Source organism: Pelecanus crispus, chromosome 2 (genome assembly GCF_030463565.1).
Source record: "Pelecanus crispus isolate bPelCri1 chromosome 2, bPelCri1.pri, whole genome shotgun sequence".
Classification (NCBI taxonomy): domain Eukaryota; kingdom Metazoa; phylum Chordata; class Aves; order Pelecaniformes; family Pelecanidae; genus Pelecanus; species Pelecanus crispus.
The window spans coordinates 105,816,086-105,834,066 of NC_134644.1; the positions used below are offsets into that span (position 1 = coordinate 105,816,086).

The 17,981-nt window shown below is 36.6% G+C and overlaps 1 protein-coding gene across 1 annotated transcript in view; it reads left to right on the forward strand.

Moving 5' to 3' along the window:
- Positions 1 to 17,981, forward strand: part of GABBR2 (gamma-aminobutyric acid type B receptor subunit 2) — a 502,001-nt gene that overhangs the window by 240,654 nt on the left and 243,366 nt on the right. The window contains exons 5-7 of the mRNA XM_075705561.1: positions 406 to 471; positions 6,241 to 6,432; positions 7,497 to 7,733. Coding sequence (XP_075561676.1) covers positions 406 to 471; positions 6,241 to 6,432; positions 7,497 to 7,733 — 495 coding nt within the window. The remainder of the gene's footprint in view (positions 1 to 405; positions 472 to 6,240; positions 6,433 to 7,496; positions 7,734 to 17,981) is intronic.

Sequence of the window (17,981 nt, forward strand, 5' to 3'; positions counted from 1 at the left end):
CACAAATCTCCAGTCTCTCAACTTTACAGCATTAGTTCATGTAAGCAGTGAGAAACATATATTTTCAGCTAGTTTTAATATGCAAAATTTTAAAAGAAATATTGCAAGGGATCAAAAGAATATTTGATATTTTAGTGTTATTGAATAGTAATATTTGACAAGATAAACATCACAGTTTTATTCTCATTAGTTCTATTGCTTAATCATTTTCTTCAAGCACCTCAGCTGCTTTCTCTTGCAGTATTTCAAGTTCTTGAACGTATAGAAAATGGAATAGTTCTGAATTAATTTTGCTGTCTGCAGCTGTAATCTGTCTAACTCTACACAATTTGAATGGCCAAATGAAATGGTTTCTGGAAAGGCTGTGACTGTATTTAACTGCCACGTATTTTATTCAATCTGCAGGGTAATGACGTTCGGATAATCCTTGGCCAGTTTGATGAGGAAATGGCTGTGAAAGTTTTCTGCTGTGTAAGTAAATATATTTAATTGTATATCAGAATAAAGAATGCGTTACATTTGAATAAAAAATACATTTAAGCATAAACATTTCTTCAAGGCGTTCAGCTCTGTCAAGGTTTATATCGTCAAGAGAGGTTACACATGCTTAGCTCCATTTCTGTTTCAATAAAATACTTTGTACTTGACTTCAGTGGAATTTAGGCGTGGACTGCATGGTTAGCTTCTTATTGCTTTCCTGTAGTGGAATTAAATGCCAATTGAGCTTGAGCATTTCTCTTCATGTCAGATCCAGGGAAACGCTTGTGTATGTAGCAGCAGATATCTACAGAGAACTGCAAGGTTTGAATCTTGTCCAAGAGTTGTGTTCTGGTGGTAATGTCTGCATGTATGTGGTTTTGCATGTTTTGCTTTGAAAGAATAAGAAATTCAAGCAGTTCCTGTACATGCTAACTAGGCAACCTTAATAATTTCTGCTACTCAAAATGTTGCTAATTGTACAGTTGTCATTCACTTTTGACTGCTGTACATTGTACATGTTTTACATGAAAGAAAATTTTATTTTGTAAAAAATAAAGTTTTTTTAATTAAAAGAAATGTAGTAAGACCAGCATACAAAAAATTCCCTATCCTCACCACTTGTTTGTGTGTGTGAATGTGCTGCAAACATGCACAGTGTGCTTGTCATTGAAAATAGCAGGATTAAAATGTGATCATTATTTGTACCTGCTCAAAAAAAAAGAAAATCCCAAACAGGCAGATTTTAGTGGCCTAAATTTTGTATTGGTATTGAATTCTTAGTCTAAATAACCAGATTAATCCTGTATGAGCCAAGAACACAATAAATATAATGGAAAAGCAATAACAATGGCATCTAAATTTCAAGGGGTGTTTTTTAGTATTCACTTAGAGAGACAAAGTTACCTACCCAAGCAAAGAAAGGAAGTAAAAATCAGAGTGCTACATGTGCCTCAGCCACATGTTGGCTCTTACTCAGCAGCTGTCCCAGTTGCTGGCAAAATTTGGAAAGGAGATTGTAGATTATATTTGGAAGGAACAAAATCTGTTTGCATCCAAAAGGAAATGAAAAGCATTATTTTCTTTTTCATTCTTCTCATCCCTGATCGGTCTTTGTCTATAGATCTTTCTGTTCTGGCATTTAAACTGGATTGACAGAGATAATTCCCATTTTTCCATTCCTGGAAGAAAGAATGGTCCTTCTGTGGCCCAGCTCCTCCTCAGATTTCTTGCAGTTGGGCTGTGTTTCCCCAGCTGAGGGGTCCTTGTCCTATAACCCAAAGTTACAAAACAGATGATGCCACTCGCTTACGCAACAGCCCTTAGTATCTAGTTGCCTTCCTCTACAATTCTTTTCCAAGTCCATGTGCTTGTGAGGCCACTGAAGAAATCCTAGAAGTCCTTGGAGGGGCAGGGTGTCCTCTTGTCTGCACTGCTCTAGTCTGAAGGATTTCAAGTGGAGGATGCCTTTTTCACACAAACGCCCAGTGCAGCTTTCTGCGGCAATGGTTTGGTACGAGCATGGGCAGTATGCGTTACTCAGAGCAGTTTAAAGAGTCATGGCTGCTTCTAAAGTACCTTAGTGTAAAAAATAATAAGGTGGATTTTTCCGAAGCCTGGAGAAATCTGAGAGATCATGTATTTAGGCTTGTATAAATGTATTTATATGAGAGTTTCAGCAGGAGACTGAATGCAGGAGAGGGCAGTTCAAAGTAGGTCATTTATATATTAACACACTGCAATATGTCAGTAAGCTTGTTATTAGTCATAAAATATATTGTTGACACATGCACTCCTACAGCTATGTGTCTAAGGGCGCAATAATTTAGATGTGTCAAGTTTTTTAACCCCCTTCCCCAGGTGTATCTTCAGACAGGTTCACTTGTGATTCTCTGTTGTATTTTGCAGGGTGGCTGATGTCAGCCAGAGAAAGCCTTTGGGTTTGTTAAAGGAAGATGCTATGGTACTAGTGTGAGATTTTTTTTTTTTTCCAATTATGGTTATAACCTGAATATTATTTGCTAATGATTTATGTAGGTGGGAAAATCTTTAAAATCTGGCTCAGTTTTCTGTCTGGATTCAACAGTCATATGCTGTGAGGTTTCTTCAGGACATCCATTGGAGTTTATATGCTCATTTTCATTTTGCCTGGCTATTTCCTCCCCCTCCACTCCTAACACACATACACACACACACACACACAAGGTGCAGAGCACATAAAGATAAATGGGCAAAAAGATAGTGTAATTCAGTGGCAAACTTTAAAAACATGACAGGACTGATTCAAGCCAAAGTGCATGTTAGCAGGTGTTTCCTATGGTGATTTAAATAGGCTTAGCTATTCATCTAACACTAGTGTCAAAAGCAGTTAACAATTTTAATTCTGTGGGAAATCTTAGGTTTCTAATGTTGTTTTCACCTCAGTGGGATGAATGTGATATTTTTCATGGAATCGAAATTAGGGTATTTTGCTCAAAACTTAACACTTCAACAATCAAAATGATCTGCTGTATTGGATGTGTTAGACATCATCTTTTTTTCATTTGAAATTGGATTAACATGAAATTGCATCTTCCCAATGAAAAGTTCATTCTGCAGAAAATTTTATTTTTAAAAAATTTTTAGTGGGATTTTTCCAACATATTATCTTTAAGGTAATGCAGTATAACCATGCACACATCAAGACTGACACTTAGCTGATACAATTATCTGTCTGAAGACAAATAAAGAAGATGACTGTTAAGCGTAGGTCACTGCATGAGCTTTAGGTGTCTCTTTTACTAAACATTTAACAATAACTAAAGCCAGGCTTAATCAGCATGGTTGATACAAAAGGACTGGACCCTGTTCTTGAGCCGATAGAGTTTTACTGCTGAATCTCTGTTTTGGAATTAAAGGCACTATTGATTTTTAATAAGAAACAGATTGAGGTTCATTGCAATTCAGAATTCTACAGGCATTCTTGTAAGGGTAGGATATAGGATGTGTCCATGCTGTCATGTTGGAAACATGATGGCAATTTAACAGTGGCAAGGTTTTGCAGGCCCTTTTGAACAAACTGCTAGTAATTGTTTACTACACATAGAAACATCTCTTACAGAAATGTCTTTGTTGTAAATAAACATCTCTTTATGGATTCAAACAAGAAAGAAAAGTTTGAAAAAAAGTAAAAGAAATCAGTCTCACAAGGGCAGAAAATGTCCAGGACGGTTTCCTGGCTGCTCGACAACTCAGGGCTCTGCAGCCTAGGTAGGGCATGTGGGAAAGATTAGGGAAGACATATGACTACTTTATGCTGTTCTGATGGTACAAAGCACTTGTAAACCTTCTTTGCCATACTCTTGTGTGCCAACAAATCTTCCCCTTAGAAACTAAAACCTGTAAGAAGTGGTCTGTGTGCATTCAAACAGTTCAAGAAAGATCTGCATATTTCAAGGAACTGTATCTTTTAAGGATGAAAATCATCTCCATTTAGCAGAATCAACAGGGAGGAAATAGTGGCAGAAAACATTATTTTGAAATAAGTCATCTGGAACCCAAACACTGAAATGCCTGAACACTAACAACTGTGCTGTCACTAGAAAAGTGACTGCATGGTCATTGTGCTCAGCTGTGGAGGAACTGATTTTGTTCCTCCTTCTTTTGCTTTCCCCAGATTACCCTCCAAACCCTACCATTCCACCAGATCTTGAATGAAGAGTTGCCAGCTCTTAAAGCATTTAGGTTTTGTTTTTTAAAGCAAAACCTAGACGTGTAACCAAATTCTTGCAGGAATGTGAAAGTTTCAGTACAACCTTGGGAATGATCCCTTGTTTCCAGGATGGAATTTCTGGCTATTTTGCAACTTTAATTTTCAGCCCATATCCCAGGACATTTACAGCTTATGCAGGAAACAGGCTTAAGTGCAAACAGAAAAATTCCAACAGAATAGTTCATAGCCAATACTTTATTGCAACAGATAATTTGATAGTTTAATCTGTATAGAGCAGGGGAAGCTACTGATCATTGTCCTTCTCTAAAAGCACTATTCCCTGTTAATTTTGTGTCCTCAGTGATTTGAAGACTGTCAAATAAAAGATACTATATCACTGAAAGGTCTTGAATGACCTCATTGTGTAACGGAAACTCTTTTAGACGTCAGAAAGTGTTGCAGGATGGGGTTGCTGTTTTCCTTGCAGGTGGTCCTCGGACGTGGTGTCACCATAGCTGTAGGAGGAGTGGAGATGGGCAAGAGGGCAAAAGCAGACATGTTTCTAGAAGGGTAGAATTAATAAGTGAGAGAAAGACAAGAATTTATGTGGATTGTGGAATAAGTAAGATATGAGATGCAAGACACTGGGTTTCAGACAAGAGCACTTCCAAGCAGCACTGTATACAAATGCATGAAATTTGATTTTGGCTGAACAAAAGCTCCTGCAACCAGGGGCCAAACAAATCTGCTTTGTGCACAATACATTTATGAACTGAGTTGACACCATTATAATGGCCTTCACAGATTTAAAGCTCAGTTTTAATTTGGGTATTAATGTATTTAGGAGGCTGTCCTATTTCATATTTTTTGCTCTTCATCTTTATTTTTCTGATAGGCTTTTGGTACAATCTTTGGGATACTTTTCAAAACAGTTATGTTCTGAATGACTAATATGTCCTGTTTGCATTCTCATAATTTCCTCCTTCTGTAACATTTTCTGTGAAGATGTAGCAGCTCTCCAGATAAGAACTCTAAGATTGTACCATGTATTTCTAAAAATTGGCATTTTTATCTTATGTCTTGTATCACCAGTATTGCCTGTATTAGGAGCCAAAGAAGCATGAAACCTGCTGTTTTGAAATGGAGTCTGACTGCAATGTCAAAAGAAGAATATCTAGGCAGAAGACAATGAGATAAACATCTGAGATAAAATTTGCTAATTTTATCCTTGAACACTAATCCAGACAATGGAATAGAATATCTTTTGTGAATAGATCAGCTTTGAGGCACAACAGCGTATGTGCCTGACTAAAAGTATTTGTTTCCTGTTATATGTATCTGCTATGTAGTGTAAGGAGATAACCATCATCTCAGTATCTTGGAGCACATTGGGCTGTATTCAGTATTCAAACAATATAGAATTTCACCTGGAGAAATTTCTTGCTGAAAAAAAGAAATCACTGAGATTTGCTTGCTTTATCAATTTACTATTGATTCATTCTCCTCAGAAGAAACTGCTTACTTAATGTCCCTGTGGTCTCAGTTTTAACATAGTCACATGATTCAGATTTGCAACATTGTGATTTGATGGTGCCTAGGATTCAAGTTGTCTTGTTTAACCTTATCTTATGTGGTCTTTAGGATGATATTAGGATGATAATAATTTAGTTTAAACATGGCAGCATGGTGGTCCTACCACTCATGCAATAGTTGTGTTATGGAGAAGTTTTTATGCAAATGCTCTGCCTTCTGTCAGTGTTCCTCTTTATCTCCCCCAGGTTTAGAATCCAGTATTTTATTTTTCTGGTTTTGAATAAATGGTCTATTGAAAGCAAACTAGGTTTTAGTATATTCTCTTCTCGTGACCTGAATGTTAATAACAGGAATCTTCAAGAAAGGAGTCTTCATTGTTAGCAAGTAATTATTCTAAACTGTTCAAAATACTTGTGTATCCTTCAATTATGCCATACTTTCATTAATCATGGAAAAAACATGAACAGAAAACAATTACTTTTATGTTCAGTATGTCTATTACAATGTCTATCAGCTTTTCTACTTTTCTTTCTTTGTAGGCTTATGATGAAGAAATGTATGGCAGCAAGTACCAGTGGATTATTCCAGGGTGGTATGAAAACCTTTGGTGGGAATCCTGGATTAATTCCTCACAGTGTCTCAGCAAAAATCTTCTTGCAGCCATGGAAGGTTATATTGGAGTAGATTTTGAGCCTCTCAGCTCAAAAATTATAAAGACCATATCAGGGAGGGTTAGTATTTTTCCTCCAACTATTTCATTATGCAATCAGTTTTCTCACCAGTGTCTTGACACAGAAAAGCACAGAGGAGGGAGGTGAATGTAAAGTGCTCTTCTGCAAAGAGAGCTGGCAGTCATCATGGTTATTCTCATCTTTCCCCTGGTTTGCAATTTTTAAATATTTAGAAATCAATTCCAATTCTCTACAGGGTAAGGAAGCAATAAAGTCCCTTGCCTCAAATCTCTTCTGTTCCCCCTGTATGAACATTACAGTTAAATTTACAGTAAAGTTTGAATTATAGTCTGCAGTATCACATGCTGCATCATGTCAAGTTAAATAGTTGAGCACAGAGACAGAAAAATTTTATGTTTAACCCTAATCCTGCAAATGGCTAATTTCATTGGTGATGTGTGCCTCTTACAACTAGGGGCAGGGCTTGTTTTAAATATGTAAATATGTGGTACTTCCGTAAAGTATGTAAGATTTTATCACAGAACAAATGCATGCAAACACTAGCCAATGAATAAACATGCTGATTTTGCTGCTTTTCATCTTTTCTCATCTGTCTTTCATGCCTTGCTGAGTGAGCACGAAAGGCAATTCTACAAAAAAGCAACTCATCATAAGAAGATACACCATAAAGAGCATAGTAAACTTGTAAAACATAGACAATTGCCACTCAAATAATTTCACATTAATCAGTGTAATCAAACCACTAACTTGCAGGGCTACAGACTTATTCTCTGTTCTAGCATTATGGCTCACCAGTATGCTGGTAGCTTTGGTTGAACTGAAGCCTTTTGTGTGAAAGCAAAATAAGGCAAATTGTCCTTCATACAGAGAAGCGGAATGACTGCTTTTCAGTCTCTCTGTCTCCTAGGTCTCCTACCCAGTCTCACCATCAGTCTTGTAAGTCAGGCAGCACATGTTTCTTCATTAGTGTTTGTTTTGGCAGTCTTTTCTGTATTAGCAATGCATGTCTCTAAATTAGAGAGTGTGATTCAGGGCATAGGTTTGGACCCAGATCTGTAAAATGTTAAGTATTGAAGTAAACCTGAAGTTTTTCTCACCTGCAGACTCCACAGCAATATGAAAAGGAATACAATGCTAAGCGTGGTGATGGACAGTCCAGCAAATTTCATGGTTATGCCTATGATGGAATATGGGTGATTGCCAAGACTCTGCAGCGGGCAATGAAGTATCTCAATGCCACCAACAAGCACCAAAAAATTGAAGATTTTAACTATACAAATCACAAACTTGGCAAAATTTTTCTGGATGCTATGAATGAAACGAACTTCTTTGGAGTAACGGTAAGTCCCAGGCAGATACTTGTGGGGTGGAGGATGCTTGTGATTTTAAGTCAGTAGCTGAAGCAAGCATTAAATTTTAAATACTCTTGAAAAAGAAACACAGCTGTGTATTTCTTATATCTTCAGAGTTTCCACAGTTCTACTTTGTCTTAAAAATTAATGTTGTTGCCTTGACACTCTTGCTCATTACCTGTCTTCTGATGCCAAGTGATGACACTGTACAGTTCCTTGGTTATCAGGTTTTTAAGCATGGATGTCATCTGAATTAACAACTCAGAGTGGTCTCAGGGGAACCACAAGTGTTGCAAGCTACAGTGACCTTTTAAGTGACTGTTCTAGCAGTTGAGGAGTAGCTGGAATGTGATCTGAAAATACCTCCTATTTCCCTCCATCATTTATTTTTGATAATAGGTTATAGTACACTAATGTCTCCAAGTCCAGTGCTGTACATCCTAGATATTCTTACAACATACTTCATTTGCCATTTAAGTTTATCTATAATTTGTATTTTTTCACAGTCAAGTACAAAGCATGTTAACTGTGACTTAAGAAGAACTGGTCACATATAGTAGTTACCTCATTCTGTTTTCGAATGCACCATCGCAAATTCATAGTAATTTTTTTTTAATTGACATTGTTTCTAGTATTTAGCAGAGTAAAAATAGGAGTGTGGCCCTAAAAGAAGGGTTTTTATTACTTAATTATATTTGAGGTAATGTCAGTCAGAAGTTAATAGTGTGTATGTGTTCAGAAGTGTGCAGAGCCGTACTCCTTCACCAAGAGACATGAGCAGACTCTGTTTCGGGGACACAGTTCCTACAGTAGCAAATGAGAAACCTACTGGCACACACTTCATTTAGCAGTAAACTTGGGCTGCAACATGGCTAGATAAGGAAATCAGAGTGTTGAAGAAATGTGTATTTCAGTGGTGCATGGAGAGAGTGCTTTTAGGCACCTTCTTGCAGCAAGAGCATGCAGAAGGTTGGCAATATTTCTGCCACTGTGCAGTAGCCTGTCAGATTCTGTCCCCAAGTTAATTTAAATTTTCTTCAATATCAGTTAACCTGAAAACACGTTGATGTAGCAGAACTGAGGTTGTGTACATGTCACAAATTGGTTCAAGGGGAAATGCCTATGTATAGACATCAACAATGAGTGCAGACTCAACTTTTTGGTGTCCTTGTTAACTGCTGAAGAAGCCTATGTTTTGTAACATGGTACAATTGAAATTAATTTAGGATTTGTAAGTGAAAAGCAATCATATGGCAAGACAATGCTAGAATCTAGCTACCTGCACGATATGAATTTTGCTTTCTTTTTACACTCAATTTGGCTGAAGTTTTCAGTAAAAGAATTGTGCAGTTATGGGGTATCCCATTGCATCCATAGCAGGACTGTATCTTTGATAAAACTTTCAGTCAGTAGCAGCTAACAACCAGACTCTGCAGGGACTCAGACATCTCTGTCCTGAGTTATTCCAAGTTCAGTGTCTCTCAATGTGGTTGAAATTGTATATTGCTATCTAGTTCCTTTTTTTTGCTTTCCCCATCTTAGCATTTTTGCCTGCTTCTTAGTCTTGATGGCAGATTATGGTAAAATTGATAGATTTCATTAGCACTGCTTAATTGCTCCTCAATGCTCCCCGCCCCCCAGAAAAACCAAAAAACCAAAACCTCTAAGATGAAGAAGGCTCTTTTTTATTAGTTTCAGAGACACCAGCAAGACCTCACATATGAACTGCATCCCTTTAGGGAGGGAATGAATCAAAATTTCATCAACCATATTCAGCAGTGTTTACTTACTTTATTCCCTCAGGCATAATGGTTTTTAAAGAAATTACTGCATGATTATTCACTGCATTTAGTGCTTGTCTGAGGCATTTTGTAAAACGTTTCTCTTTAAGATTGGTCTACCAAGTCATCGTGACAATGCACAGCACAATCTGGTATTTGCAAGGATCATGCTTCTTGTTCCTATAATACATTCACAAAAACATTTTAATCAGAAAGATATGGAGAGAAGAAAATCTATAGCAGCTACACTTTCTTAGCACGTAATTAGAACAAACAACACTCAAGTTTTTTTCCAGGCAATGTGAAGAAGAAGAGTTTTATAGCTGATATTAAAAGTTTTGCATTGAAATGTTCAGAAAGTTGAAGGAACAGATTGATTCTTACCAGAAATATTTTTAAACTTTTTATTCTTCAGTCTAATAAATTGCTGTCATTTGTGACCCAATTTAAAACTTTCACTGGAACATACATTTTAGGTCTTGGAGTGCAAAATCTCATTTTAATATTTTTTTTCCAGAAAAAGTATTTTAGTATAAATTTTTTACAATTTATTTTTAAAAACTTATTCTAAACAGGAAAAGGACATTCAGTTATTCTAGGGTATCTATGCCAAATATAAAATGAGTTTCTGAAAAAAGAAGAAATAAAAGGAAGGACTAAATCTGATCAATCTTCAGAAACTCATGCAATGATATAGTAAAATACATTATTAATTATTAGGTAAGAGGAGAAGATAGAAGCTGCAGACAAGAATCTAAAAATGCAAACTCTATTAAGAAGCATCCTATTTCTTTATGGTTTCTGTGAATATGATATCAGAAATGCTGTCATGTCATAAATAATAAATCCCTTTACCCAATTTTCATTTTCTTTGAAATTATTTATAGTAAACCACAAAAAATATAATCACTGTTGAGTGGTGCTTTTTCTGGAATTTTTTAAACAATTTTGAAAAGACTTGCTGGGAGTGAAGTGTGCTAGTTCCTGATTACACAGAATGTCATTCTTTCAGTTTTCTGTTCTTTTTTCTGACCTTTTTTTTCTTTTCTTAGGAGACAACATTTAGAAAACAGTTTAGGCTATTGCCCAAGGACTTGACAGGACTAATCCTCTTTTTGTGCATCAAAAACTCAGTACATAGATGTTACTTATTCTAATTCTACTGTCAGAAATATATTGGAAGGAAAATTATAGCTGTTCCTTAAACATTCCTGAAGGTTCTGCTGTTTTTCTGGATTTTTTTTTCTTTTAGTAAAATGGTTCCTTCTGTTATTTTTCCTTCATGTTTACCTGACTTACAGTCATGCTGATTACTATATAATTTTCTCTTGTATTCTGAATATAGAGCAAAACCCCATGTATTTGGTGTTTTATCAAAGAACAGTAACATAGTTATCTGCTACACTTTTTCAAAGGTAAAATGGATACTGTTTTACAGGTACAAAAGGACTTTGTGATGAGAAGTGCAATGCGAACAAAAGAGCTGCAGGGATGTTCCTACAGTTTTGTTAATCTAAATGTCCTAATTCTGCAGTCAGATCCCCTCATGTTGGCCGTTTTCAAATTGAGTAAGGCATTGTGTGGTTAGAATGGTCCATCTGCAATGACCAGCTTTCAGGATAAGAGTCCTTTTGATTTCAACTAGCTTAGCTTTCATGGTTTAAATTTTTCTAATTCCTGGCTTATCAGAGCACTTACTTATTTTTTAATGGGAAAAGTTACTGAAACAAAAAAATCCCTTGAAGGATTTTGGACAGGTTTTCCCACTTTTCTTAATCCAGATGAAGCCAGTTTTGTAAATTGACCACAACCCTGCCACCCTAATGGTTTATAAACTGCCAGACGCCTGTTTCCTTGCTAAATATATCCCTCTTCTCAAATAGTACACATTCTTTCTGATACACTAAGTGTCAGAAAATGAAAGATAAGAAAATTAGTACTCACACAATTTATTTTGACACAATTTAGGTGTCTGAGGAGTCCCCTTATGTAGTTGGTAGAGCCACTGGAGGTAATTTAGAGTTGGAGAATCTACTGAGGTCTCTGTTGAAGAGTTACTACTTTGAATCAGTTCAAAGTGATAAAATGATGGGAAACAAAATATGTATCTAGGATATCTATATATCTGCATTTCAATTATAGAGCAGTTTATAGCATACTACCTATAACATGCCCTTCATGTATGTGTGTAAGCCGAAAAGAATTTTCCACAGAGCTAGAATAATTCCCCTAAAGCAAGACTGTTTGCCTAAAGCATAAAAAAAAAAAAGGAAGAAAAGTCTAACTTCATTATCTGTAATACTACCATAGTATAACTTGTAGGCTTGATAATTAGTGAAGAATTAGTGCTGTCTTCTGAGGATACTGAGTCATATTTAGTGCATACTGAATCAAAATCCATCTAGAAAACAGAAGGATTTTGGTTCAGTCGTTTTTTTCCTTTTTTTTTTTTCTCTCTTTGTAAAGACTATGGATGTTTACATAGTACCTTACAACTACAGCAATGTTCATATTTGTTAGAAAAAAAATGTTGGTTATATTTGGAAAGATATGAAATATGACATTTGTTCTCAGTATGATAAAAGCTTATAGTGGTTCCATGAGGTAGCCAGGTAGTGGAAAAAATGCAACGAGTGGTGGAGATAATTTTTAATTTATTTTTTATGTAAAACATGACATTATTTTAAAAAATACTTTCCCCTAATTTTCTAATTGCTTCACCTTTGTCACTAATGTGATGTTGTGAATGTTACCATTCTCCCTGGTTTATGCCTGAAGTCCTGTAACTGTTGTGATAGGGTATTCTGCTGCTTGAGTTTAGTGCTATTATCTGTGATTATAAATCAGGCTTCAGAATTGTTAATTTATTTCTCATCCTTATGGCCTTCTATTATTTGTGTGTAATGGAAAAATGAATTACAGTGGAGGAGAGAGAAAATTAAATACAGTGTTGTCTTTCCTGTTATGTCAGCCAGAGACTCTAGCACAGTAGGATAAAATTCCATCACAGTAGCTGCTGCACAATTGAAACCACAGCCATGAAATAACTTTCATGTCTGCCCCTGGCATCCTGCATTTGAATAGATCCAGTCATGTTTCATAACTGGAAAAATGCTTATTGATATGAAGTTCATTTTGTATTTCAATGCTGATTATTTCTGAAGATTAATTTTAGCAGCTTGCCTCCACTTTCCAGGCTTCAGAAGCACTGTGCTGTACAGGAATCTCAGAAATATAGGAGATGTTAGCAGCAGAATAAGAACAGGGAGAAAGTATTTATTTCATGACATCCTGGAAAAATAACATACCCTGAGACTGTTAAATTAAAGAATACATCGGTCTTTGGCAGAGAATCAGATGGAATTAGTGTAGACTTCAGCAGAGTGAACTTATGCTTGATAAGGTGGTCTAACAAACATTTCTGTAGTGGCATTGATCAGTGAGGGTAATTTTGCATGCACAGTTCTGAATTAAGCCTCAAGAGCTATTTATACCTGGAGTCAAATTTTCTTTGTTGGCATGGCAGAGGTAGGGCAGATAGTAAAAGCATTGCGGAGAGGGCAGAAATTTTGATAAAGTAGCTTCTTGTTAATCTAGAATAGGGCTTTAAAAGTACATTTAATTTTATAAAGGGGGGTTTAGGAGGTGGATGTTTAGTGTGCAGTGGAATACCTAACACTATAAAGATATCTGTTCTTGAGAAATGCTTTTGAATGTTCCATTGAATTTGGCTTGGTCTTAATTTTGAGCATTCGAAAATTTGCATTTGAACATTATCCATAACTGGGTGATTTGAGGGAGTTCAATAAGCTAGCAAAATGCACAGTCAGGAAACTATATATATGTATATATGCATGCACAGATGTGCACGTGCTTACAACCCCACCTGACTGTTGGCAAAACTGTTTTTTCCACACCTGACTCCATGAGTTCTGAATGTGAACTACTCTGAACTTAATGCCTTGTGTTTCCTTTTGATTTTTCCGAACTTGCTTCCTGTTACAGGTTTTCTTGTGTAGCACAAGAAAGAAAAATACTTGAGGTCTGGCTGTGTGAGACCTCCTAACTCTCTTTTTGGTTTTCCTGAGCCTTGAATCTGAGCTTCCCCCAGTGGAGATAAACATGGTGAATATCTTATTTCCTTACTCCCTCCTGACTTCCAGTGCATTAACCAACACAGATAAGCAACTGAGAGCAGTACAGTGGGCTGGTGAAATAATTTGCTCTCTATATGGCCAATTCATTCAGGAGACTTCTCAAAATCAAGAGATGCTAAAGTAAACCATCAGTAAGTTTGCATAGGGTCATGAATAATGTTTGCTCATTAGGAAAATTCAGTGTAAATGTTTTCATCTGCCAACAATGTAAAACTGCATACAGAAGGAAGTCCTAACTTTTTAAAGTGAGAACTGAGAATAACTGTGACGTTTCAAGATTAGCCCTCAAGCTAATCAGCAGCTGATGATTTAGTAGATCGAGTAGGTGGCAAATAAAAAAGTCTTTAGTCTAAAGTTGTAGAACACTTATTACTGCATCTGTCATTCTAATAGGTGGGTATTTGATGAAAATAAATGAACAACATACATTTACAGAAAAGCTAGTGAAACATTTTCTAATATCTGGCTAACATCTCTTAGCTTCCTCTGCTCTATATTTAATTTTGTCTGTATCTAGACAGGGTTTAACATAATGCATAATATGCCCTAGAAGCTGCTTTGTTGCTACTTTGGGTACAAAGATTGAAAGTCCTTACAAATAATAAAGAAACAAAACTCTAGTGAAGGTGATTGCATTGGCTAAGTGGTGGTGCAGGTTTGTGCTTCACAGGATAGTTCTCCTTCAAGCTTCTGAAGAAACAAAGCACATTTCAGCAGTTCCTCCACCCTGGTTTTTCCGAAGTGTGCTTTGTTTTGTAGCTGCCTCCTTCCAATCCACCTTTGTTTTATCTTTTTGGGTTTCGTTTTCTCTTGTTCTGTTTTTCTTTTCTGTATTCTTTGAAGTTGAATGATGGAAGACTAAAGAAAAAATAAAATTTACCAAATTTGGAAGCTTGCCCTGCTCCATATCAGCAGTTAAGCTGGGAGAGAGTATCAGTGATTTTAAAGAGAGTTTTCAAAACAGTTTCTTCCTCTGCCATTTGGTTTTATCTGAGGTTGGTATAGAGGGCCATTTGAAAAAAAAAAAAAAAAAAAGATTCTGAAAGAGGGGACAGACTATACAGGCTCAACAAGCGACATAGGAACTACAGGTTCTGGTATCTTTTGCATAAGTAGGAGATTGCTTTTCCTGATGGTTAGATGGCCTTTTATATCCTATTTAGACAGAAATACTAGGTAGGTAAGGTATTCCTTTGCCGCCCCTCCAGCATGTGGTAGAAAAAGAAGGAAAAATGTTATATACCTTCTTTCATTGCGGTAAAGTCCTGTGCCTTGCTTCACCAAGTTCTTTTTGACAAAAGATAGGAAATATTGTTCATATGCCTACTGAAAAAGGGTGATAGGGTAAAATCTTAGAGACACTTATGGAGAAGTGACCCTCTTGCAGCAAGTGTATCAATGAAATATCATCTCTGAAAAATAATAGAAAACCTGGAGTAGCTCCATCCACCTGTACTGTGGCTTCAAACCGTGTCAGTATCTTATGATCAAAGGCAGATGACGCATCAGTGTGGATCGCTGGTCATGATCCCATATCAGCAAGAGAATATGCACAACATGCCCCTGTTGCCCATACACAAGCCTGTGGAAAAGAGTTAAGGATTTGCAATATATACTATAAGAGCTGTTTTGTCAGAGTCTCTCCTGCAATTATAATCCAAAATGGAAAATGTGGTGCAAGGCGTGTGGTGTTGACAATGTTGCAAATTTCTAATTTTCAGCTCGTGAAATTTAGCCATTTCTTTCACCAAAACTGCAGCTGTAACTTCTCAAGGAAGAACTAGAACATTGCTGTTAAGGGAGGTGCAGAAGGAAAGTGAAGTGTGATGGAGAAGGGAAAGTCTCAGGTGCTTTAATTGCCCTGGGACCTGATGCAGTTCTTGGTAGCTGTGGTAGCACCTCATGTGTCAATTAATACAGTAGCCTAGCAAACAACTGTCTTGAATGCTATGTTTACATGGCATAGGTTAAAATTATTTCAAGCCCCTTTCAAGTATTATTGCCTGTAAAGGAAGACTGCTCCTTCCCCAAGAGAGAAATGTATTGAATGCAGAGGGGACAGACAAAGAGTCAGCAGGGTCTGGGTTCTGGATGGGGAGGCCCTGAGCGAGGAATTCAATCCATAGCTATGTCTTTACTCCCACACACACCTTTTTTAAATAACAGTGAGTCTGGAAAGGAAGACTGCAGGAAAAGGTGTATTTAGGAGAATATAATGGGAAAGGAAAAGACTTCCTGGAAGGCTTTCATATAATCTGCATCACTGAGTAGTTCTGAGTTTCCAGTCTCCAGTGCCTCTTGTACTTACTCTGATCTGCTTAATAGTGCGTAGAGTTTAATGAACATCTTCTCACCTGACCGTGCTTTTCTTGAAATTGATTTTACTGTCCTTGATGAGGAGCAGATCACTAACATTATATTCATTCCACAGAAATATGTCCAGATATGGAGATATATGTATGGGTCATGTGTTTACTAGATGGGCCATGTGTTTGCTAGATGGAGCATGATGGTCCTGAAGAGCCAGCTAGGCTCTTTTATGGTTACCTGGCAGATGGTGTGTGAATCACACAAGTATAGACTGGCATAGGCACAGCTGAACAGTGCTTCCAGGTGGGGTTTTGCAGATGATGCAATGACGTATAGGCGAAAATCTATGAATTACGGACCTTCCAGAGTAACAGTGGTTTTCAGTGGTATAGTTATTCCTACATTCGTGTCGCTAAGAGAAGAAAAAAAGATGTATGGCAAATTTAGGGATGCTACTGCTTCTGTCTGCTATGTCTCCGTTTGAAATGACAAGCAAAGACATCTTCCATGGATACTTCCAAGCCCTCAGCTGCCCAGTGTCTTGGGAATGAAAGTCATCTGCACCTTCATTTGCAGGATATTCTCTCAGTATGCACAGTGGCTGGAGCAGCAAGATTAGTTATCCTGCATGAGCCTCAGTCGGCAAACTCTTTCCTCAAACCTACCTCTGATTTATCTCCCCTCTCCCCTAGAAGAAAACACTGCAGAAGTACCTGAGTTAGCTTAAAGTTTGAGATGTGAGTGCCTTTCAGTCGTGACTCTAGAGTTAAAAAACACTATGTTTTTAGAGATACCATATTTTAGAAATGGTATGAAACTGAATTCCTGAGTGCTGGAGGATATTATAGTTCTTGTTTTATTTTCCATGGGAACAGATGTTAGCCCTGCTGCCTTGGGATCATTCCAGCTCTGGTAATTCCACTCTGTGTACCTAAAACTCTCCCTGAGATTTCAGACAGATAAGGAAGTTATTATTTACTAGCTTTACACTGGGACTCTTCTGGGACAATAAATGCTATAAAGATGCAAAATTTTAGTATTACTGTTCTTGCTTCTTTTATTAGACATTGCATTTTGCTATTATTTCACTGTACAGGCAAAGTATAGGGAGATTTTACTGGTTTGATCCTGTTCCTATTTCAGTCAGTGGAAAATCTCTTCTAACTTCAACATGAGCAGAGGGAGGTCCTTACCTAGCAAACTGCTTTAATAAATAATTTGTGAATATAACTCAAAAGTTATTCTCAAATCCTTTTTGCTCACAGAGAATTTAGAAAAAAAATCTTCTGAAATGCTTTCTAGAATTAATGAATATATTTTAGGAGTGCTGATCAGTAGTGCTGTTAGTAATGAATGATTAGGCACAAGAGCTTGTTCAAGCACATTTGGAGAATGCCTCTAGATAGTGTACTATGTGGAATTACATGACTCAGATGTCAAATAACTGTAAGCGATTGAAATAATGTGGTGGAATATAGCAATTCATAAAGTAACATCTAAGGATGCCTATAAAAGGCTGCAACTTCTAATGCAGATCATGTAAATCAAAGAAATGCTGAATATTTTAGTGATCAGTTGTGCTCATTATATATATTCTTTTGGCACAACAGTGTAATTCTTAACTGGGTATCAGATATTTGGGAATATGAAATAGTAAAATGGAAAAAAGATAAAGGAGAAATCTCAGAGAGGGTACAGAAAATATTATGAAGGTTGAAGCAATACGAAGACTATTCATAAACCTGTTTGTGAAAATCTGAAGAATATGTTTTTTACTGTTCTTTGAAGAGCTGTTGTTATACCAGAAAATCTACTCAACATCTGTTTTGCTCTATGTTAAGTATTGAGAGTTTAGAGAATGATTAAAGCACATAAATGATAAATATATTTCTAAATAAGCCAAAATCTCACAGCAGGTTCATTTAGAAAATAAATTATGAAGTATAACATTAGTTCTAACCTGCTTATTTTTATCCTTCACATCACTG